General features: G+C 39.9%; 1 protein-coding gene across 1 annotated transcript in view; it reads left to right on the top strand.

The window, feature by feature from the left end:
• The window catches only part of COL6A6 (collagen type VI alpha 6 chain), a 339,806-nt gene that overhangs the window by 274,136 nt on the left and 41,543 nt on the right, over window positions 1-24,127 (top strand). Inside the window, 5 exon segments of the mRNA XM_029589350.1 lie at window positions 8,397-8,459; window positions 19,391-19,441; window positions 20,536-20,571; window positions 20,673-20,735; window positions 23,379-23,441. Of these exon segments, the coding sequence (XP_029445210.1) occupies window positions 8,397-8,459; window positions 19,391-19,441; window positions 20,536-20,571; window positions 20,673-20,735; window positions 23,379-23,441 (276 nt within the window).

The raw sequence follows: 24,127 nt of genomic DNA, 5'->3' as shown, positions 1-24,127 counted from the left end.
AGAGAGCTCTCTGTGTTTTGAAGCAACATGGGAAAAGAAATTAAATGAGTAATCCATTAACACCCCTAAATTCCTAACAGGTTCCTGTTAGTTAATTTAAGATCTCTCACTTTCAGAAAAACCCTATCTGACAACACATCCTTCCCTCCCACTAAAAGTCATTCCATTTTTGCAACATAAGAACATAAGAAAATGCCATACTGGGTCAGACCAAGGGTCCATCAAGCCCAGCATCCAAGCTGAAAAGTCCTAACCTCTTTAGTCTTTCCTCATAGGGGAGTTGTTCCATTCCCCTTATCATTTTGGTAGCCCTTCTCTGTACCTTCTCCATCGCAATTATATCCTTTTTTAGATGCAGCGACCAGAATTGTACGCAGTATTCAAGGTGCGGTCTCACCATGGAGCGATACAGAGGCATTATGATATTTTCCGTTTTATTCACCAATCCCTTTCTAATAATTCCCAACATTCTGTTTGCTTTTTTGACTGCCGCAGCACACTGAACTGACGATTTCAATGTGTTATCCACTATGACGCCTAGATCTCTTTCTTGGGTTGTAGCACCTAATATGGAACCCAACATTTTGTAATTATAGCATGGGTTATTTTTCCCTATATGCATCACCTTGCACTTATCCACATTAAATTTCATCTGCCATTTGGATGCCCAATTTTCCAGTCTCACAAGGTCTTCCTGCAATGTATCACAATCTGCTTGTGATTTAACTACTCTGAACAATTTTGTGTCATCTACAAATTTGATTATCTCACTCGTCGTATTTCTTTCCAGATCATTTAATAGCAGCTTTTGAGACTCAAACTAGTTCAGAATCTTTCACAAATCTTCATTAATCCTACCCAAAGACTGAATTGGATACTTTCCTGCCTGAATGACTAGTTGAATTTCATCTGCATATTTAAACCCAACAAATTCCAAAGACTGAATCAATTTACCCAAAGGCTGTAAAAACAAATTGAACAATAAAGGTGATAATTGGGATCCCTGAGGCACCCCGCAATCCAATTTAAAAGAGACTGACAGATCCTCTCTCTCCCGAACCACCAATGATCACTCTGACAAGAAAGCAGAGATCCAACCAAGAACTCAACCTGCCAAACCCAGAGAGCTGCATCGGTCCAACAAAAGAGTATGATTGAAATATTTGCAAGTATCTTTTAAGGATGTACAAAAAGTTAATTTCTAATATAAACCTTAAATATGAAGAGGCCATGCAAATAATTCCACCTCTCAGCTGTGTGGGTAAAAATGGGCATATGTAATATGCCCACACAACTAAAGGTTCTCCCAGGAATGGGGATTAGAGGCTGGAGCAGCCATGGCATTATAGTTTAAAAAAAAAAAAAAAGTGCTTTTTGCAACTTTTTTTTTTAATTATTTCTTTATTGAATTTTCATTTAAAACTTTTAAACAAAATTTCAAAATAAGTAATACAGAAATATAACCTAATACAAATAAAGTTACATAAAAGAAAAGAATTTCTCTATTACGTATCCTATAATGAGGGGGGGAGCTAAATTTAAACAAATGTAATAATAATCAAAAATATACAGTTCGGAGAGAGAGAGAGGATTTTTCTTCTGGCCTGTATTATTGTTACTGTTTTATTGTTTTACTGTTTTATTGTTTTATTGTAACTTTCTCACCCTTCAATTGATTCTCTGTATTTAAAGTTCACAGTTCTATTGGGAATATTGTTATCACGTTACCTTATGCTTTTCACACATTGTTAATTGTAAACCGGGTTGATGTGATGCCAGTCATGAAACTCGGTATAACAAAAACAATAAATAAATAAATAAATATTATTTCCTCCAGTGATATCTTTATCTATCAAAAAAGTCTCCAAATGTAAAGGGTCAATAAAACTATATTTCTTCCCTCTAAAAGAAATAATGCAAATAGATGGATATTTCAGAAAAAAGGTTGCCCCAAGGGCTAACACTTTAACTTTTAGAGAGAGAAAGTGTCTCCTTTTAGCCTGAGTGGCTTGAGACACGTCAAGAAACATTAATATCGTTTGACCACAATCCCTAAACACTCTATCTTTGTCAGCTTCCAATAACATAGAAATAAATAAGGTAGCTCTTCTTTGTATAATGTCAATTGACTTCTCAAGGAATGTGGAGACACCTATAGTTGAAATATCTGGATTTTCCTCTTCCACCACTCCATGTTTCTTGGAGAAGTAGAAGACCTTTGAAAAAACAGGTATCTCTGTCTCAGCATATTGAAAACTTTCCTTGAAATATTTTTTTAACATTTCACTAGGTGATAAAAGCCTAGTTTGCGGAAAGTTAACTAATCGTAAATTTCTATATCTCATCATATTTTCTATATTCTTTAGTTCTCTACGAATAGAGAGACTATCTTTAATCTGGGCTATCCCAGTATTTTCTAACAATTTAACTTTAGTTGTTACTTTACTCATATTATCCTTCAAACTAGTTACTTCCTTCCTTTGTTCTTCTATCTGTAATTTATTAACATTTACAATTCCTGACAATGAATCATTCATTTGGGTTACATTATTATTAACAGTAGCCATCAATTTCCATATATCTTTTAGGGTTATGTTATCAGAGGGATCTATAGGCCATATTTCAGGCCTCTTAGATTCCCCTGTAGCCAACCCCACTTGAAAATTCAATAATGTTTCACTTAGCTGGTTCTCTCCTAGAATTGCACAGTCCCCTCCATCAGGTGGGCTGCCAACTTCTAACTGCAAAAAAACATCCGAAATTGATGCTTTAGGTTGTGGTGGAAATGAAGGACCTTCACCAGGACTAAGGGATGCAGAAAACTGTTCCCCTTCAATGTCCTCTCATGGTGGTTTAATCCATCTAACGATGTGATTGTCCATAGGACCCCTCGGTGTTATTGGAGATACTAGGAAAGATTTTACTTTCCTTTTCCTCCCCATAGAATCCTTGTGGAGTAATCGGGAAGAATTCACCAGCTTTTACCATCCAAAGGGAAAAAAAAAAGAAAAAGAGAGACCACCTCCGGACTAAGCCGGACAAAGCCGCGCGCCCCTTCGGAGGAGCGCGGCTTAGGCGGCGTGCCGTTGATGGCAGGGCGCCGTCCGCTGCTTAAATTTATACAGCGGACGCCGGCTGATGACGTCAGACGCGTCTCTCTCCCGGGTCTCTCCAATCGCTAGATGTTCTCACCGGCTCTCAATGAAGATGATTCTCACCGGGTCTCAATCGCATGGATCAGTCTTTCCCCAGGGTGTTCTTTCTCATTCAGGGGCATCTCTCTCTCCTCACTTATGCTCCCAGATTTTCCCGGGTCCGCTGCTTGAATTTATACAGCGGACGCCGGCTGATGACGTCAGACGCGTCTCTCTCCCGGGTCTCTCTAATCGCTAGATGTTCTCACCGGCTCTCAAAGAAGATGATTCTCACCGGGTCTCAATTGCACAGATCAGTCTTTCTCCAGGGTGTTCTTTCTCATTCAGGGGCATCTCTCTCTCCTCACTTACTCTCTCCTGCTTTTTGCAACTTATAAGCAAAACCCATAAACCCTGCCCTTTCTCTCTGTTTTCAGTTCAAACAAATTAAAAATGAGTTTCCAAAATCCCTATATAAATTCTGTCCAGAATATAAGCATATGATTTTTCAGTCCAACCTCACATGATTTTTTAATACTTTAGATTAATTTCTCTGCAGTCTTCTTGCTCCAGATGGGTGATGAAAGCAGTTGCAAGATGCTTGGGGAATTCATGATAACTTCTAGTGTTCCATGTGGACCAGGTGATTCTCACCAAAATAAAATAAAAATTCCCTGTCTATTCTAAATAAAATCATGACAAATATTCAGGTTATTCCCTAAACTAAGTTTGCCTAATGCTTATAGAATGTAAGGAATATGCTAATATAGTTAACCTATCTAAAAAATAAATAAAATCAAGATTTATCTTGAAATCATCTTACATGTTCTTGTTACAAAATAACAGGCTATGCTTGCTCCAGTTACTGGATAAGGACTTACCAGGTCACCCCAATAGCAAGTTACCTGTACCACAGAAAAAAAATATTTTGTTTGCTTTGTTTTTCAACATCCCAAAAAAAAAGGTTGCAGGTACTGTCTCAATTTACAGCTGACTCTCCCTCTTTCTCTGCCTCTGTTAAAAAAAATCTCATGTTTTCAAAGAGACAGATCGGTCTCATTAGTATTCAAACCCGTGGTTATTATTGGCTACAGTAATGAATAGATTATTTAATGTTTACTTAAGCTGTGATACAAAAGGTATGCCATTCATCTGTTTAAGCTTAAACCTTATCTAATAGATTATCAAAGAAAAATCAATTGTAATATTCACTCCCCCGTACAGAATATCCTCAGATTGCCAGTGTTGTCTAAGAATGGCAGAGCCTTGGCTTCCAGCAAACAGAGCCCCTTGCTTCTTATGTAGTTACAAGTCATCAAACTCTCTTTCCCATGGGTCCTCAAAGGAAGAATATCGGTCTCAGTATCACACCATAAATAAGAATTAATTGTCCTTCTTTTGCCTTTCAAAAGAACATTTGCTTTCCCCTTCACAATAGTCAAGGGTTGTTTCATGTGTTGCTTAAATTACACATTCTCTTAGGCAGGGAAAAACAATTTCAATTAATAATATGTTCCTAAGTCACTGAATTACACTCAATTAAGTTAATACATTTGTGAGAATTTATCACTTTTAACAGTTTCACAAAAATTGTATTGAAGGATTTAATGCAAAATCTTTCATGCACTGAAAATTTGACAGAAGAATTGCGAAAAAGTTAAAAACATAAAATAAAATGGTACGCTTCTACATCATCCTAGAAGTATAGACGATATCAGCAGAAAAGGACCATTTGGTCCACTCAAGCTGCCCATTTGTACCTATTTTCTGTACTTTCACATGTCTTACTTTATTTGTGGGCTTCACACTCCTTCCGCCCATCACTAAGGTCTCTTTGTGTCTGTCCCAGGTATGCTTGAATTCTGTCATTGTTTTGGTTCAAATCAAATGGTAGAATATTGCAAAATTCTGCAAATAATCTAATGAAATGGGTCATTGATAATTTTTTTTCTCTGAATTTGTGACCAAAAATTAAGACAAAAAGTAATATTTCTTTCAAATAATTTGCAAGGCTGAAATATTTAATATTTACATTTTTACTTTAGGAATGAAAATATTCATAAAGCTTCAGTAACCATGAGCATATGCAAACTGGGCTTTTTGTGATGTTTTATGCAAAATAAAAGAATTCCTGGTGTACACTGATCCTCTTGTTTTGGTCGCAACTGCTGTTTTGGATCGGTTTCCGGTTTGCTTTTTTGGACCTATGCAAACTGGTATGCATCTTATGGCAAAGAAATTATAATCATTTCCTTTCTGTAATAATCCATTGGAGGTGGGAACTTACAGGGACGGCTTTAGTGGTGTGCAACCGGTATGACGGCACAAGAGTGCCACTTTGGTAGGGACACTGCAGGTATTTCAAAGAAGGGGGACACTTCCTCTCTCACCCACCACACAAGGCATTAGAAAAAGTACCAGAGCCTCAAGTTTTGAACACATTTGCAGGTCAGCAGGGGTGGTGGAACAAGTTCCTGCAGCCGTGTTACCCATGGGCTAAGCAGCTAAGCCCTTACTCTGATGGCTCCTTTTGCTGCCTTCTCCCTCACTGCCTTGGGCCTGCAATTTAAAGGGGCAACATATGCCAGATAAATGCATAAATAACTTGAACTACTGGTTCATTTACTTATGCCTAAAGAAAGGCAGGAGGAAGATGAGGAGCAAAGGCAGATGCTAGGCAGAGAAAGGGAGGGAGGGTTTGGCAGGAGGTAGATTGTGGAGGAGAAGGAGACAGAGAAAAGGATTCTGGGAATGGGCAGGAGGAAAAGGTGCAGGAATTGGTTTATATTCTGCCTTTCATGACACGTCAAAGCAGAATACATTCAGGTACTGATGGTATTCCCCTGTCCCTAAAGGGCTTAAATCCAAGTACCTCGTTTACTAAGCATTTTTCCCATAGACACAGAATGGAAGAAAAGCCTTGGTAAGCCAGGCCCTAAGTTTGTACAAAAGAACCGTGCTGTGCTGTGTTCAGATTAATGATCCATCAAGCCCAGCATCCTGTCTGTGCAAGCAGCCAATCATTGCGGCAGATCCTAATGAGATTCATTTCCTGTTGCTCACTCCCAGAAGAGCTGGCAATCCCCAAGTTTATGAGGCTCATTATTGTTAATAGACCTGTCTTCCAGAAATATGTCCAAACTTTTTTTAAATTCAGCTATACCACCAGCCTTGACTACATCCTCCTTTCACAAATTAACTGTGTGTTGACTGAAAAAAAAAAACTTTTTAAAATGTATTATACATTTGCTACCAGTTAGTTTCATGAAGTGTCCCCTCATCCTATAACTATTATGAAAGGGTAAATAACCATTCCTTTTTAACTTGCTCTATACCATTCGTGATTTTATAAACCTCTATCATATCCCCTCAGCCATTTCTTCTCCAAGGTGAAGAGCCCTAACCTGTTTAACTTTTCTCCATCCCTTTTATCATAACTGTTGCCCTTCTCTGTATCTTTTCTAGTTCCACTATATCCTTTATAAGATGAGACAGCCGGAATTGCACACAATACTCAAGGTGTAGTCATACCTTAAGTTTATACAGAGACATGATGTTCTCAGTTTTATTCTCAGGTCCTTTCTGAATAGTCCCTAACATTCTATTTACATTTTGACCGCTGCTGCACATTGAGCTGAGGGTTTCGGCTGGTCCTAGGTCCTTTCCCTCAGTGGTAATTTCTAATGTGAAACCCAGCATTGTGTACCTATAGTTGGGATTGTTTTTCCCTATGTGCATCATTTTTCCCACATTAAATTTCATCTGCCATTTAGATTTCCACTTTCTCAGACTTGCAAGGTCCTTCTGCAGTTCCTCACATAAGCTGTGTTTTAACAATTTTGAATACTTTTTTTGCCATCTGCATATATAATCACCTCACTCATTGCTCCCTTTTCCATATTATTCATGAATTTGTTAATTATTGGCCCCAGTACAGATCCCTGCAACGTTCAGTTTTCTCCCTCTGTCCTTTGGGAAAACTGATCACATAATCCTTACCCTATTTCCTATCTTTGAACCAGCTGCAATCCACAATACAACATTGCCTCCTTTCTTATGACTTTTTACTTTTCTGAAAAGTTTTCATTTTGTCAGATGCTTGCTGAAAATCCAGATGCACCTGACTCGCCCTTATCTATGTGCTTATTTATATCTTCAAAAAAATGTTAATAACTTTGTTAAATCCATGTTGTCTCTTACCCATTAAGCCATGTCTATCCATATGAGGAGGCAGGAGGACAGATGCAGGGGGCAGGGGATAAGGAGGCAGCACAGTGGATGCTGGGGGAGGAGAGGAATGGAAGGCTGCCCATGGCGAGGGCTAAGAATGGAAAATGAGGCAGTCTATGGATGATGGACGGTGCATATGTGGAGGCATGGGGAAGGCTGTGGAAGGGATGGGAGACAAAAGGAATGGAAGGCTAGGACAGAGGAAAATGGAGAGGCAGGTGAGAACTGACAGATGGGAGAAAAGTTTGGGAGCAGTGAGAAGAGAGGGCAATGAAGAGAAAAGGAGATGGAAGCTGAAAAAAAGAAAGCTGGAGAGAATGAAGGGGAAAGGCAGGACTTTGTCCTTGGTGGTGGGCTAGCAGCAGTGGTAAGTAGTGGTGCCACTGTAGAAATAGCCTCTTCCTACCTCCTTCCCCCTTCCCACTGCTCAGGTGCACAAGTTAGGTGCAAGCAGTAGAACACATCACACCCCCCCCCCCCCCCCGAAAAATATTAGAACAAGCAATGCATCATCATTGCCTCCTCCTGTCTATTCCTTGCCTTGCAAAGGATGATGACCAAGAACCCAATTTTATTGCATTTCTTTTCTAACAATTTCACCAAAGGAAAAGGGTATTTTTGGAAATTTTTTCTTCTTGCCTTTTGTGACCTTTACCCTCACTGTATGTTTCGGCTCTGGAAGTGCAAGCATCAAGGGCAAGGAGGAGAGATGAGATTTAGTTATGTACATTTTGGGCTCTCCCCTCTGGATCTTCTTCCGACTAGCTCTGCACAAGCAGGCTGTTCAGTGAGGCTCCTTATGTGGCTCAAAACCAGAGCTAAGCCCCCCTAAATAATTATTACTGGAGCAGACAGCTGCACTCCTTAACGAGCAGAATGATTTTTCTCTTCCTGTTAGAAGGGAGGAGCCCCTAATTACAGCCCTGATGGTAAGATCTAGCTTAATTTGCTCTGTTTGAGATGCTGCAGCTGACATGACGTGTTAATTTAAGTAAAACTGTTTTAACTCTGCATTCAACTTTGTCTTGACAGGGAGAGCCTGGAAATCCAGGAGAAAAAGGTGATCCAGGATCCCAAGGCCGCAGGGGTTTGCCTGTAAGTTTGGATTCTTTGATTTTCAAGTAACACAAAGCATTTGGCGGCACAGTCAGGTGATTTAACCTCCTAACAGCAGTTGAAAGCTTTTTTTTTTTTTTTAATATCAGGGTGTAGTGCCCTATAGAGCAATGGGGCTGAATTAGGGAGCAGAGTAGCTCTTGATTGGACTGCTCTGCTTTGTCCACTCCAAATTCACCTTCTCCCCTCATGTTCCCTGCAAGACAGGAGGGGAGGGACTGGATTATTTATTATTTATTTATTTATTTATTTAACATTTTTATATACCGAAATTCATGTAGCAAAGTTACATATCAATTCGGTTTACATTATAACATTAAACAGGCATGACTGAATGCAATTACATCGAACAGGTGGATAAACTTGGATCAAGTAAACTGGGGATTAAAGAATACAATAAAGAATGAGGTTCTAGGAAGGACCTGGCTAAAAATAAAGGAGTCACGGTACAAGGGGCACATATTTGGAAAGACTGAGCGGAAAATTATTGTTATGGATAGAAAGCTTGGATTAGAGAGCAGCATATCTCTTCTTTGGACTGCCCTGCTCTGTCCACTCCAAGCTCACCCCTCCTCTCATTCCCTGAAGGCTGGGAGGAGCTGGAGCAGGACAAAGAGGGCTATTATCTGCTGAGGGAGATTCCTTGTGCATACCCTATATCCTACGCCTAGGAAGAAGGAGCCTGCTAGGATTGGTCTTGGGGCTGTGGAAGGGGGAAGGCTGAGAGAGTTGGGGCAGGGCTTGGGGATAAAGGGAATGCTGGGGGTCATCTCTAAAGGGGAAAAGATATATAGAAGATGTGTGTGAGAGAGGAGTGGAAGAGAGTAGTTGATGCACAACCCCCACTACCACTGCACACTGAATCTCAAAGTAACCACCCCTAAAACGTTCCCAGGTATGGCATTTGCAGAGAGGTTGCCTGGGTGGGGAAAGAGGTTGGAGGGAGAGTTTGCTGTTTTAGACTGCATAGAAACACCATGCACTGGAAATGTAACAGGGCCTGGCAGTGTCCTCGGAATGTGGAGTAAGAACTGATCCCATTCATAAAAAAAGGAAAACAAGAAAAGAGATTGTTAGGTTACTAACCAGCTGTGAAGGAGAATCATACAGCCAATAAGATATGTTGGACTTGTGGCAAAAGGAGAAATCTAGTGAGAGACTAAGCGGTGAAATACCGTATGTTTAGAAAGTGGCCGAGTGAGCAAGCCACGTGTCTGGGGAGAGGAGCTTGTTTTGCAAAGGGCTTTGGCTAACAGGAAACACAGGCTCTGCACTAAGGTGAAGAGAAGAGAGGGAAACTGAGACACTGGTGGGTGAAGGAGAGGGGAAGAAAGAGAGATCCCTCCTCTCCCACATGATCTTTGCTTCTCCTCTCCTTGCACAAGGCCAATTTTTTTCCATAATCCAACCCTGTTTATCATAAGGTTTTTGGGTTTTTTTACCTTGTAAGAACATAAGAACATAAGAAATTGCCATGCTGGGTCAGACCAAGGGTCCATCAATTACCCAAACACTAAGAAGATCCCATGCTACTGATGCAATTAATAGCAGTGGCTATTCCCTAAGTAAACTTGATTAATAGCCATTAATGGACTTCTGCAACACTGTCATGCAGTCCTGTTATATTCCCAGGTTACTGATGAGATGGAACAAATTTTATCTGTCTCAGTAAAGCATAGATCTCCTGCTCTCCCTTGTAATAGTGCAAATGTATTTTGAATAGTTCACACACTGAATAATATGTATATTAATTCATATTATTTGCAAATATATTAAGCAGTGAAAGTAAAGCTTTTCTCTACTATTGCTTTCAATTTAGAACTAAGATGCTGACCTTGCATTGGTTTGTTCCATGTTGCTGATGTACAGCATATACATCTTAACATAGTAATGGTGGCAGAAAATGACCAAATGGTCCATCCAGTCTTCCAAGCAAGTTTCTTATGATAATATCTGCCATGCTGTGCTAGTTACCCCCATGTTTCTCTTAAGGGTAGTAACTGCCGCTCTGTGCTCTTATCCCCAAGCCATATGATACCCCATAAAAATATTTACTGCTAGCAATATTTTTACCTGGCGATGAACCTTTTTGAAAATTCAGACAGTGCTGCCTGATGTGCTTTGCTTATGGAATTGGCTGTAGAAGCAGTCTGTCAGGGCCCGTGTTGGTTGTCATCTAAATCCAATTCCTCTCCCCCCCCCCCCCCCCCCTTCACTGTCAAAGCTGAGAGCAATGTTGTAGTTGCATTTATCAGTTCCCCAGAACGTAAACGTCAGGGCCCTCATTGGTTGTTGTCGAAATCCAGTTCCCTTTTTTCCCCTGCCATTGAAGTTGAGAGCAATGTTGCAGTTGCATCAAAAGCATCAAGGCTTATTAGTTAAGGGTTGTAACCACCGCACCAGCAAGTTACCCCATGTACCTTTTTCATCATTTCCATCCTTTAGCCTTTAGGGATCCACAGTGTTTATCCCATGCTCCTTTGAATTCTGTCTGTTTTCATCTTTACCACCTCCTCTGGAAGGGCATTCCAGGCATCCACCACTCTTTCCGAGAAGAAATATTTCCTAAAGGTTTTGAGTCTCCCCCCCAGGAGTTTCATTTCATGAACCCTAGTTCTACTGATTTCTTTCCAATGGAAAAGTTTTGAAGTTCATGCATCATTAAAACCTTTGTTATCTGAAGGTCTGTATCATATCTCTCCTACACTTCCTCTTTTCCAGGGTATACATATTCTGATCCTTCAGCACTTCCTCATAAGTCTTCTGATACTGACCCCACGCCATTTTGGTCGCTTTTCTCTGGACTGCCTCCATCCTGTCTCTATTATATAGAAACATAGAAACATAGAAATGACTGCAGAAGAAGACCAAACGGCCCATCCAGTCTGCCCAGCAAGCTTCACACATTTTTCTCTCTCATACTTATCTGTTTCTCTTAGCTCTTGGTTCTATTTCCCTTCCACCCCCACCATTAATGTAGAAAGCAGTGATGGAGCTGCATCCAAGTGAAATATCTAGCTTGATTAGTTAGGGGTAGTAGGGGTAGTAACCGCCGCAGTAAGCAAGCTACACCCATGCTTATTTGTTTTACCCAGACTATGTTATACAGCCCTTATTGGTTGTTTTTCTTCTCCCCTGCCGTTGAAGCAGGGAGCTATGCTGGATATGCTTGAAGTATCAGTTTATTCTTCTCCCATGCTGTTGAAGCAGAGAGCCATGCTGGATATGCATCGAAAGTGAAGTATCAGGCACATTTGGTTTGGGGTAGTAACCGCCGTAACAAGCCAGCTACTCCCCGCTTTGTGAGTGTGAACCCTTTTTTCTTCTCCCCTGCCGTTGAAGCAGAGAGCTCTGCTGGATGTGTGTAGTATCAGTTTTTCTTCTCCCCTGCCGTTGAAGCAGAGAACTATGCTGTATATGCATATTCACTTTGAGATACGGGCTCCAGAACCAAATGCAGTACTCCAGGAGAAGCCTCACCAAAGACCTGACAAAGGCATTATTACCTCCTTTTTCTTGCTGGTTATTCGTCTCTATATGCAGCCCAGCATTCTTCTGACTTTAGCTATTGCCTTGTCACATTGCTTCACCATCTTCAGATCGCCAGACACTATCACCCCAAGAACCCTCTCTTGGTCCATGTACATCAGTCTTTCACACCCAATCACATACAGCTCTTTTGGATTACCACATCCCAGATTCATGACTCTGCACTTCTTGACATTGAATCCCAGCTGCCAAATCTTCGACCAGTGTTTAAGCTTTCTTAAATCACTTTTAATTTTCCGTACTCCTTCAGGCATGTCCACTCTGTTGCAGATCTTAGTATCATCTGCAAACAGACAAACTTTACCTTCTATCCCCTTCGCAATATCGCTCACAAAGATATTGAACAGAACCAGTCTCAATACCAATCCTGGTGGCACTCCACTTAATACGGTTTTCTCTTCAGAATAGGTTCCATTTACCATTACGTACTGTCTCTTATCAGTTAACCAGTTTGTAATCCACACCACCACCTTGGCGCTCACTCCCAAGCTTCTCATTTTATTCACAAGCCTTCTATATGGGACCATATCAAAAGCTTTTCTGAAATTCAAGCAGATCACATCGAGCGCTCTTCTTTTATCCAGTTCTCTAGTCACCCCATCAAAAAAATCAATCATATTTGTCTGACAGAACATTTCCCTGGTGAATCCATGTTCTCTTGGGTTCAGCAACCCACCTGATTGTAGATAGTTCACTATCCTTTCCTTCATAGGATCAGTTATCCCAAGTAGAAGGCGAAGAATAGAATAACCTGATTTTTTTAATACATTCATTCATTTTTGCAATCACAGGAACAATGTTTACTATACCAGAGAGCTCCATAAGTCAGGGTTTCCTAAACCTGTCCTGATGATCTCATAGCCCTTCAGAGTGTTAGAACATCCACAATAAATATCCTTGAGATAGATTTGCAAATACTGGGTCTCCAATATAAGCAGATTTATGTTCTACATATTCATTATGGATATCTTGAAAGTCCAAATGGCTCTAGAGGACACCAAGATAAGTATGGGAAGCCTCTGCTATAGAATCTTGTTCATGACGTGCTCTATTCTTCCAGTTATACTGCACGTGCCCCTCTAGGGATCACCATTGTTTAAAAAAAAAATGCACATAGACATTAGTTTGTATTATATACATTCCTGTTGCAAGATTCTTCGTCCTATTCTTCATAAAAACTAAAATAATATAAATAAACTGTCTTTGGGTTGCCTGTGTTGTGTCTTTTCTCATAACTCAGATCAGCCAATCTAGTTTCACACACTGGCAGCAGAATAAGCAGATCCTGGCAGCCTCACTATTCTGTTTGAAGTCAAAGATAAGTGCCTGCCTAAAGCTGATATTTTGACTGCTTAAAACCTATTTTTTTTAATTACTGCAAATAATTGTACATATTTTGGTCAACTATTCAAAACATGTTTTCTTTATTATACTGTCGCCCGGCATCATTTTGTGTTATTGCACTGCTTAGATTCTCTGCATGTTGTAGAGCTCTTTCTTCTGATTGATTATTGTTTGAATGTTTTTGAGCTTCTGTATTGTTTTGTCTCTCTGGCTGTGCTTTCTTGTCTTTTCCTATTTGTCCCTTGCCCCAAGGAATACCTGGGACAGTTTATTTCCTGCAGAGACTTTCAGTTGGAAGAAGGCTCTCATCCTCTTTCAGACTCTGAGAGGCATCATCTTTTCACCTCTTGTTACTCGTATGCACTGTTAACCCGCAGCTACTATCAGCTTTCAGAGAAGTCTTAGTAGAGCTGCATTAGTCTCTCCAGTCTATGTGGCTACTCTTGGGACCTTCTCATCTACTGTGAGCATTGAACTTTCTTCTTTCACATAAACGTTTTGGCAACCAAGAACTGAGTTTATCCGTTACCTTAGCTGATGTAGAGATTTAACTGACGTCTAAGGGTTTTAAACCAGACATCAGATTCCGAGGGCAGTACATTTTTGTTTTTGAAGATGAAGCTCATCCTAAGGAGCAGGGCTTTTTTTTTTAGGGGTAAATCCTGGTACTGAGTACCAGCACTTTGTCTTCTGCCTGCTTGAAAATGCCCTGTGCTCCCTCGAGGGAAAAATAACAGCATGCCTTCTGCACCACCTCTGCTCCCCTTCCCTATGTCTTCTGCGTGGAGAAGTGACTTGGGGAAGAGAAACTGCTGCCCGGGCAGGGAAATGTGGTGGGGGCAGGGGAGAAGACTGATGCTGGGCCTCTGCGGAAAGAGAGAGGGGATTCAGCCTGCCCGCTGGGGGGAAGGAAGTGAGAAAAAGAGAGGACCCCAAGCAAGAAGAGGGAAAAGTAGTGCGAGGAGGGTGAGAAATGGCAGGCTAGGTCCCCGGAGCCTCCATCATGTTTTGTGTATGGGGGGAGGGGAAGGAGGTTTATATTGGGGCCAACCAAAGCCCCATCATCGTCTATTTGTGGGTGAGAGAGAGGTCTTTTGTTGGAGTCGCTGAGCTCCCATTTTTATGAGAGGGGGCGTTATTCTAGGGTCCAAAATCCAGAATACAAAATTAGAAAAAAAAGCCATTTTGGTTTAGTGATTCAAATGTATCTGTCAGCTTAAGGAATGCAAATGTACAGCATCTCTGATATCTTTGCATTTTTCGTGGCTCAGAAGGAAATGCATTTCTGTTTCTGTTTCCACTTCAGTTTTTGTTGGCATATTTCTATTTACAATTTCTGGTCACTTATTTTGTATTTGGTGAGGGTCTATCCATGTTCTGTCTGTGTAATCAAAATGAGCTGTTCTGTTAGAATGTAGTTTTGGGGTAGTGTTCTGTAGCAGCCTAGCTTTTCTGTTTTCCCAGCAGAAGGTATATTGATGATCTAGGGGTGGGTGTAATATCTTGTAATGCTGTCATTTCATAGACTCTGCGGCCAGTTTTTAGGAGTGGGGCCCTGAGTGACTGCCCCTTCCCATACCTGCACGTGAGCACCAGCACTTTTGTTCCCAGAAAAGAAGCACTGCTAAGTAGGACCTCCTCGGGTCCTTATCCATAAGAAAATGCCATACTGGGTCAGACCAAGGGTCCATCAAGCCCAGCATCCTGTTTCCAACAGTGGCCAATCCAGGCCATAAGAACCTGGCAAGTACCCAAAAACTAAGTCTATTCCATGTTACCATTGCTAATGGCAGTGGCTATTCTCTAAGTGAACTTAATAGCAGGTAATGGACTTCTCCTCCAAGAACTTATCCAATCCTTTTTTAAACACAGCTATACTAACTGCACTAACCACATCCTCTGGCAACAAATTCAAGAGTTTAATTGTGATTTTGATATTTAGAACACTTTCCACTATTTTTCCTGGCACTGAAGTCAGACTAACCGGTCTGTAGTTTCCTGGATCGCCCCTGGAGCCCTTTTTAAATATTGGGGTTACATTAGCTATTCTCCAGTCTTCAGGTACAATGGATGATTTTAATGATAGGTTACAAATTTTTACTAATAGGTCTGAAATTTCATTTTTTAGTTCCTTCAGAACCCTGGGGTGTATACCTTCCAGTCCAGGTGATTTGCTACTCTTCAGTTTGTCAATCAGGCCTACCACATCTTCTAGGTTCACCGTGATTTGGTTCAGTCCATCTGAATCATTACCCATGAAAACCTTCTCCAGTATGGGTACCTCCCCAAAATCCTCTTCAGTAAACACTGAAGCAAAGAAATCATTTAATCTTTCCGCGATGGCCTTATCTTCTCTAAGTGCCCCTTTAACCCCTTGATCATCTAACTCCAACTGACTCCCTTACAGACTTTCTGCTTCGGATATATTTTACTGTGAGTTTTTGCCTCTGTGGCCAACTTCTTTTCAAATTCTCTCTTAGCCTGTCTTATCAATGTCTAACATTTAACTTGCCAATGCTTATGCATTATCCTATTTTCTTCTGTTAGATCCTTCTTCCAATTTTTGAATGAAAATCTTCTGGCTAAAATAGCTTCTTTCACCTCCCCTTTTAACCATGCCAGTAATCGTTTTGCCTTCTTTCCACCTTTTTTAATGTGTGGAATACATCTGGACTGTGCTTCTTGTATCTGTGCTCTAGTCAACTCTATGCAAGTGAATGACTCTTATCATTAGGCACTCATTTGAAATACATCTTATGCCTGAAAGCCAGACTTAGTCTTTGCATCACTAACATATTTGTGATTGCCTTCATTTACGCAGGGCTGCTAGCAATGTACCATACTTTTTTGGAATCCAGAGAACAGTGCACACCATGTAAGCTAAGGATGTGCAGAGGCAACATTTTTGTTTTGGTTTGGGTTTTTGTTTTGTTTCGGGGAGGGGTGAAGGAAGGTATTCTGTTTAGTGTTTATTTCAGATGAAATGAACCAAATCACTGTGAACCTGGAAGATGTTGTAGGTCAGATTGACAAACTAAAGAGTAGCAAATCACCTAGGGTAAAAAATGAAATTTTTTATCTATTAGTTAAAATTTGTAACCTATCATTAAAATCATCCATTGTTCCTGAAGACTGGAGGGTGGCCAATGTAACCCCAATATTTAAAAAGGGCTCAAGGGGCGATCCGGGAAACTATAGACCAGTGAGCCTGACTTCAGTGCCGGGAAAAATAGTAGAAACTGCTATCAAGATCAAAATCGTAGAGCATATAGAAAGACATGGTTTAATGGAACACAGTCAACATGGATTTACCCAAGGGAAGTCTTGCCTAACAAATCTGCTTCATTTTTTTGAAGAGGTTAATAAACATGTGGATAAAGGTGAACTGGTAGATGTGGTGTATTTGGATTTTCAGAAGGCATTTGACAAAGTCCCTCATGATTGGCTTCTAAGAAAACTAAAAAGTCATGGGATAGGAGGCGATGTCCTTTCATGGATTACAAACTGGTTAAAAGACAAGAAACAGAGAGTTGGATTAAATGGTCAATTTTCTCAGTGGAAAAGGGTAAACAGTGGAGTGCCTCAGGGATCTGTACTTGGACCGGTGCTTTTCATTATATATATAAATGATGTGGAAAGGAATACGACGAATGAGGTTATCAAATTTGCAGATGATACAAAATTATTCAGAGTAGTTAAATCACAAGCGGATTGTGATACATTACAGGAGGACCTTGCAAGACGGAAGATTGGGCATCCAAATGGCAGATGAAATTTAATGTGGACAAGTGCAAGGTGATGCATATAGGGAAAAATAACCCTTGCTGTAGTTACATAATGTTAGGTTCCATATTAGGAGCTACCACCCAGGAAAAAGATCTAGGCATCATAGTGGATAATACTTTAAAATCATTGGCTCAGTGTGCTACAGCAGTCAAAAAAAGCAAATAGAATGTTAGGAATTATTAGGAAGGGAATGGTTAATAAAACGGAAAATGTCATAATGCCTCTGTATCGCTCTATGGTGAGACCGCACCTTTAATACTGTGTACAATTCTGGTCCACGCATCTCAAAAAAGATATAGTTACGATGGAGAAGGTAAGAGAAGGGCAACCAAAACGATAAAGGGGATGGAACAGTTCCCCTATGAGGAAAGGCTGAAGAGGTTAGGGCTGTTCAGCTTGGAGAAGAGACGGCTGAGGGGGGATATGGTAGAGGTCTTTAAGATCCTGAGAGGTCTTGAACAAGTAGATGTGAATTGGTTATTTACACTTTCAAATAATAGAAGGACTAGGGGGCACTCCATGAAGTTAGCAAGAAGCACATTTAAGACTAATCGGAGAAAATTCTTTTTCACTCAACGCACAATAAAGCTCTGGAATTTGTTGCCAGAGGATGTGGTTAGTGTAGCTGGGTTCAAAAAAGGTTTGGATAAGTTCTTGGAGGAGAAGTCTATTAACTGCTATTAATCAAGCTTACTTAGGGAATAGCCACTGCTATTAATTGCATCACTAGCATGGGATCTTCTTAGTGTTTGGGTGATTGCCAGGTTCTTGTGGCCTGGATTGGCCACTGTTGGAAACAGGATGCTGGGCTTGATGGACCCTTGGTCTGACCCAGCATGGCAATTTCTTATGTTCTTATGTTCAGTTGAGTTCATTTGTCAAAACATTATTAAGAAAAAAACAGAAAAACTTCTCTCTCTCCTCCCCCCCCCTTTGTTTCTATGGGCTATTGCTTTATGGCTTTATTACTTTATGTCTATAAAATAACATTTTGCTACCCAACCCTGAGACCAGTGTAACTTTTAAAGAGGAACTAGTGTGGCAGGAGCAACTGGGGATCTCTCCTTCCCCTTTCACCCTTTGAACAGCACTGTGGAAGGGGTAATTGTGTGGCAGGAGTTATGGGCAGTCCTGGATTTATCAATAGGCACCCATCATCCCTGTGCCTTGGGTGGCAAACATTTAGGGGCAGCAGGTTGGCTAAGATTTGCTGCTTTCCAGCTCTGCTTAATCTCCATTCATTCAGAAAAGCACTCTGCCTCCCTGTAACAGACCCTTACAGGAGCTGGGAGGTGAAAGTACCAAAAGTGCCTCAGAGCGGCAAAATCCTAAATCAATCCCTAGCTGTGAAGGAGAGGGCATTTTTTAAAATTTCCTGTGAAATAGTGTGGGCTATTTTCTAATAATCAAGTACATTTTAAAAGCCCTGCATGAGTGAATTACGGGAGTTACACGCGTGGCCTGTGCGCACCATCTGCATTTTTGGAAGGGCCTGGCGAGCTCGTAACCCCTGTTACGCGCCGAAGTGCCGGGCCTTTGAAAAATGGCTGGCTGGGGGGCATGATCTGGGCGGGGGGCAGGCCGGGACAGTGCCATTCGACACTGTCCCGGGGAAGCATGTGCCGGCAGCTGGCCGGCACACGGAGATTACTTCTGCTCCCGAGGACCAGTAAGTAATCGAATAAAACATTTGTAAGTAACTAGGTAGGAGTTAGGGGTCGGGGAAGAGAGTGGAAATGGTAGGAAGTTTAGGCAGGGGTATAGGGAAGTTCCTTTCCAATCTGCTCCTTCATTGGAGTGGATTGGGCGGGAACTGGGGATGCCCTACTCCCATTGCTGCATGTGGCCTTTTAAAATTTCCCCCCCCCCTTGTGGGTGGTGAAGGCCATCCACCCACACATGTGAATAGCGTATTTTATAACACGCATGCGTCAGAGCGTGCGTGTTATAAAATAGCTGCGTCCATGTACGCGCACCGGGAACAGTCACACGAGGGTCTTAAAATCGACCCCATGTGCACTATTTCCTGAAATAAAAAATTACAAAATTTTTGGGGTTTTTATGGACCAATTACAGATTTGTTTCTTTGGAATGAAACAAACCAAAAATGGGCATTTTCGGTTTCAATTGCACATTTGTTTCAAATGAAATCACATCCCTAAGGCTAGCAATTCCCATACCAAGTGGATAAGACAGATTGTAAACTAACCTAGATTCTACACACTTTATAGGGTTTTGATGGCAAGAATGGCTATGGTCCTCCAGGAAGGAAAGGCAACAAGGTGAGAGCAAAAACTTACTACTGTACTCTTGGTCACATGCAGTCTATTAAAGCGGCCCTTCTATGAAGAAAATAACTACAGTATGGTATGGCTCAGAATAATTCGTTTTTGTAATCCAGTAGTTTCTTCTTGCTCCTTTTGTACTTCCGCTCAATTGCAATCTGCCTCTATTGAGGTGTGGCTCCATGAGCCTATATTTAAAAATATATGGGTTTCTTCCTCTTATTCTATGTCCCCTTCCACCTCAACCTCCATCAGGGGTCACGAACCACAGCTCCCTCTGGAACCCAGCAAACATGGACCCTGAGTGTAACTTCTAGGTGTCACCATTAAGGGATGAATGAGGATCCCTTCCCTTCCTTCCCCTAGCCCCACCAATCCCAGAGAGAAAAAGTCTGAACTGGGAATCCAGATCCTCTGCATGGCACTTTCCACTTTTCACTGGTCCAGCTCCAACTCAGAATAATTCCATGTCAGCGGCAGGCTCACGATGTCAACTCCTGAAACAATTAACCTAAGTCCCAATATATTTATATTGTGTGGGAACTGAATACGTAAAAAAAGGAATTTATAGCCAATAGTTTATTTATTTATTCACATTTATTAATCACTTTCCAGATAAAATAGCCAGTGGTGTACAAAAAATCCAGAAAATAAAATTATAAAACATCATTGATTACAATAAAAAATATAAAAACATAAAACATTCCCAGCATAGTCCTGTCACAACCCTTTCTTGTACAAGCCCAGTTATGCCTATTGCCATATCCAGAACTGATGTTAATTATTTATAAACAATATGACAAATGTTAATTATTTGCAGACATAAACCAAGTCTTTAATTTCTTCTGAAATATGCAGATATGAATTGAAAATCCTAGGGAAGCTTCACATAGACAACAAGAAGGCTTCATTGTCAGAAGCTAATTTCTGTCCCTGGAGGCCAGCTTGAGGCTAAAAGTTATGATTCTAAAGAATGATGCCAGTTTTTGTGCGACTAGCTCTATATTATAGAGGCAATATGCAGGATATACTCTATTTCCTTAACACGGGTAACATTAAAACATGTTTTTTCTTTTTTTTCCAAATTCCAGGGGCAGCTTGGATTATTAGGGTACCCGGGTACACAGGTATAATGCAAATGTTTTTGTTTGTTTAAAATGTATTCTGCATTTAGTTCATGTGTGGCATTGCTTACCTACAAATTTCTGTTTCCAATGAATTTTCTCAGGGAGATGATGGTGACTCTGGCAGTAGTGGGGTGAAAGGAATTAAAGGAGTTCGAGGAAGAAGGGTAAGCGCAATAGACCTGGCAGATCATTTCTTGGATGTCTGCTTTTCTATCCTAGCAAGCTTTTAATGGGTTGGTTGACTGCTAAGTGGCTCTTGATATGTTTACATTGATCTGCTTAGGTTATGTTTTTTTAGTAGAATGATAGGCCTTTTTCACTATGGCAGTGAGATGGGTCTGTTGACTGCTTTGTTTTACTGACATAGTATTTGGGGGTTTTTTTGCTTATTATCACTTTATACAATACATGTCATGTCTCATACTGTATGCATGTCATCATATTGTTTTATGTTATTTATGTAATTACTTCTTATCTATATATTATTTTATTTATTTATTTAAGGCTTTTCTATACTGGCATTCATGATACAATCATATCATGCCGGTTTACAGATAACAGGGGAGTGAAAACTTTGTTCATTTAACCAGTGCAGAAGAAGCAAAAAGTTACAATATAACAAGGTCATTGAACTGGGGAATGAAGGAGAATAAGAATAGATAGGAATAAATATAAACTTTACAGAGGTAGATTATTTACATTGTGCAGTAATGTCTCTTATTAATTGAATACCACCTTAATTTGATATGAAGTCTGGAAAAATGGTTTATAAATTTTAAATTTTACATTTGAAGGCATTAATATTCCTGTTCTGACACAGGTACAAAATCTTGGTATAATTCTTAATGTCAATTTGTCTATGAGGAACCATGTTTGGACCATTGTGAGGGCAGCATTTTTGAAACTTCAAATGTCATGTAGGTTAAAACCACTACTGACATCTTATGACTTCCATACAGTGCTGCAAACTTTGATTTTTTTCAGGTCTTGTCTACTGTAATTTAATCTACATTAATTTAATCTACATTGGTCTCCCAGCAAACACATTAAGAACTTTACAGATTATGCAGAATTCTGCTGCCTGTATTTTAACTGGGGCTAGCATTTGAAAGCATATTACTCCCGTTCTCAAGAACCTACACTGGCTTCCTATCTAGTGGAGGATTAAATTCAGAATGGCTATGCTAATTCATAAAATGATAATGTTGATGAAATCTATTTTGTACACTTGCACTATACATGCACTCCCTGAGGTGCCTCCCAGTGGTCCACACATCTGGGAGAAACCAATGAGTTTACCTTTTCATTTTGTGGGAACTCTATACTGGAATTCTCTCTCTGAACAGCTCCACTTAATGTCATGCACTAATCTGTTTAAAAAGCATTTGAAAGTCTTTTTATTTAAGGAGGCTTATGAACTTGAGAACTAGTAGTGTTGCTGTGCATGACTGCTTTTTGATGATCCAACTTTATCAAGATTCATAGGAAGGTTTAGCCTCAGCTGGAGCTAGTGTTGGCTGCCTGGCACCTGTATGATGTATAGATTGTTTCTGTCAGTTGAACCTCTTGGACTACTTTTGTTATTTTGTAATCTTGTTGTTATTGAAAGCATTTCTATATTCCCCAACTTCCATACATGAGTCTAGTACAGATTACACAAAAAACATTCATAAAATCAACACAAAACAATATAAAATAAAACAACAAATGTCATCTAAATACAAAACATAAAATACAGATAGACTAATTAGTGTTTTTATTAGTTTTAATTCAAATGTCATCTTAAAATAACATGTCTTGACCATCTTCCTAAACATTTTAATATCTTTCTCAGACCTTATTTCTAATGGAAGATCATTCCATAATTTACGACCTGTGTAAAAAAAGGCTCATTTACAAGTATTTTGTAACTTATAAAATCCTGCTGCTGGCTACCGTAGTAAATAGTATGCTATTATTTGTGGTTTTATATGTCTTTACATTCAAACAATGGATTTGAGTGGGTTAAAAGGTTTTTTAAAATAAGTTAATTACATTAAAATTAAAAATTTCTGGAATATTTCAGGAAAGCAGATTTCATGCAGTGTTATCATAAAAGGACAGAAGATCTAATAAATACCCTAGCTTAACAAATATACTAGCCATTATCATATACAGTATTTTCATTTCCACAGTTAGACTTGTTGAGGTGTTAAATCTTTCTTACAGCAGAATCTCTTTCTCTCTGCCTTTCTTTGTGATATGTGGTTAATAAATTGGGGGTTACAATAATAAAGATCCAATGAAAGCTAATGTACTAAGTTACGTGAGTTAAAAGATATCACTTTTAATGTTGTTGACCACTATTTGTATACATCTAACGTGGCAATCTACTTTCAGTAAGAGTGAAGAAACTAGAATAGATGGGAATACATAAGAAGGACAGCAAGCATGGTTTGATGAAAATCTGGAGAAAGCAATATAGAAGAAGGGGAGGTGGAGAAAACAAGCAAAAGGATAGGGTAGAAAGACCTCATGTGCAGGAAGTAAGGTGCTGAAGACAGATGGAAAAGGGGGAAGACGTGCCTGAAAGAGAGAGAAGTGGGTAAATCAAACTGGAGTGAGGAGAATCCAGCTGTGTGACTACGGGTAGCCACTTACCCAGCTCTTGAATTTTGTAAATGAGAGGTCGCTGATTCTACAAAGAGTCTGTATGAGATCTAATAACTCTACATCTAAGAGGTCCTGTCCTGTAAGGATTTCCTTTTTGCTTTGCTTGTGCTTTAGATAAAAAGGCTTATCTTTAACACCTTTTTATTTATTTTTAGGGTAATAGTGGCTTGCCTGGCCCACCAGGAGAGCCAGGGATCAAGGGGCCTGCGGGACCAAGGGTAACACATTTTGCATATCATACAGGTTTTTTTTTATTACTGTGAAATTTTAGATACAGAAATATAAAGTACTGAATTTTATTCTCTTAAAACATAGCACGTGCAAAGAATGGAAAATGATTCTAATCCAATTGTCTAAATACTGAAAAGTAGCACAAGATAGATATTTATCTGCTTGCACATCAGATATAATGATGATGTGGGATTATGTTGCACTTTTTTTTAATATAATGAAGTCTATCACAGCAAATAAATTTCAGCTTTAAAGAACATTTTTTAAAATGTGTTTTAAAGGATTTAAGAAAGCTGTCATGTTTGACACCAGATTGGTGTTATACTGTGATAAATCAGGAAATTGAAATTATGCCCAAGTGTCTCCAAAAAAACTTTACATTTTCACAGTAAGTGATCAAATCATCAGAGAACAACAAAAATCTAAAAACATGTACTTATGTCAGATAGCCAAATGGAACCTGCATTGCCTGATGAAAACTGTGAAAAAGAAATGACCCCCTACGCAGTCTGTTTTCCCTGGTTGGCTGCTTCATGGAGGTGTTGGCATATGATTTGTCCTCATTCACTACCAGTGATGCTGCCCATTTTATTCTTTTATCTCATTCTTCAAAGCTGTCACCAGCATGCTTGCAATAGTATTCAGAAGTATTTTGTTGCCAAAAATATGTAAA

This window comes from Rhinatrema bivittatum, chromosome 2 (genome assembly GCF_901001135.1).
Source record: "Rhinatrema bivittatum chromosome 2, aRhiBiv1.1, whole genome shotgun sequence".
NCBI classification, from domain to species: Eukaryota; Metazoa; Chordata; class Amphibia; order Gymnophiona; family Rhinatrematidae; genus Rhinatrema; species Rhinatrema bivittatum.
Note: the sequence above shows the minus strand (reverse complement) of the source record. Positions and strands in the feature narration are given on the sequence as shown.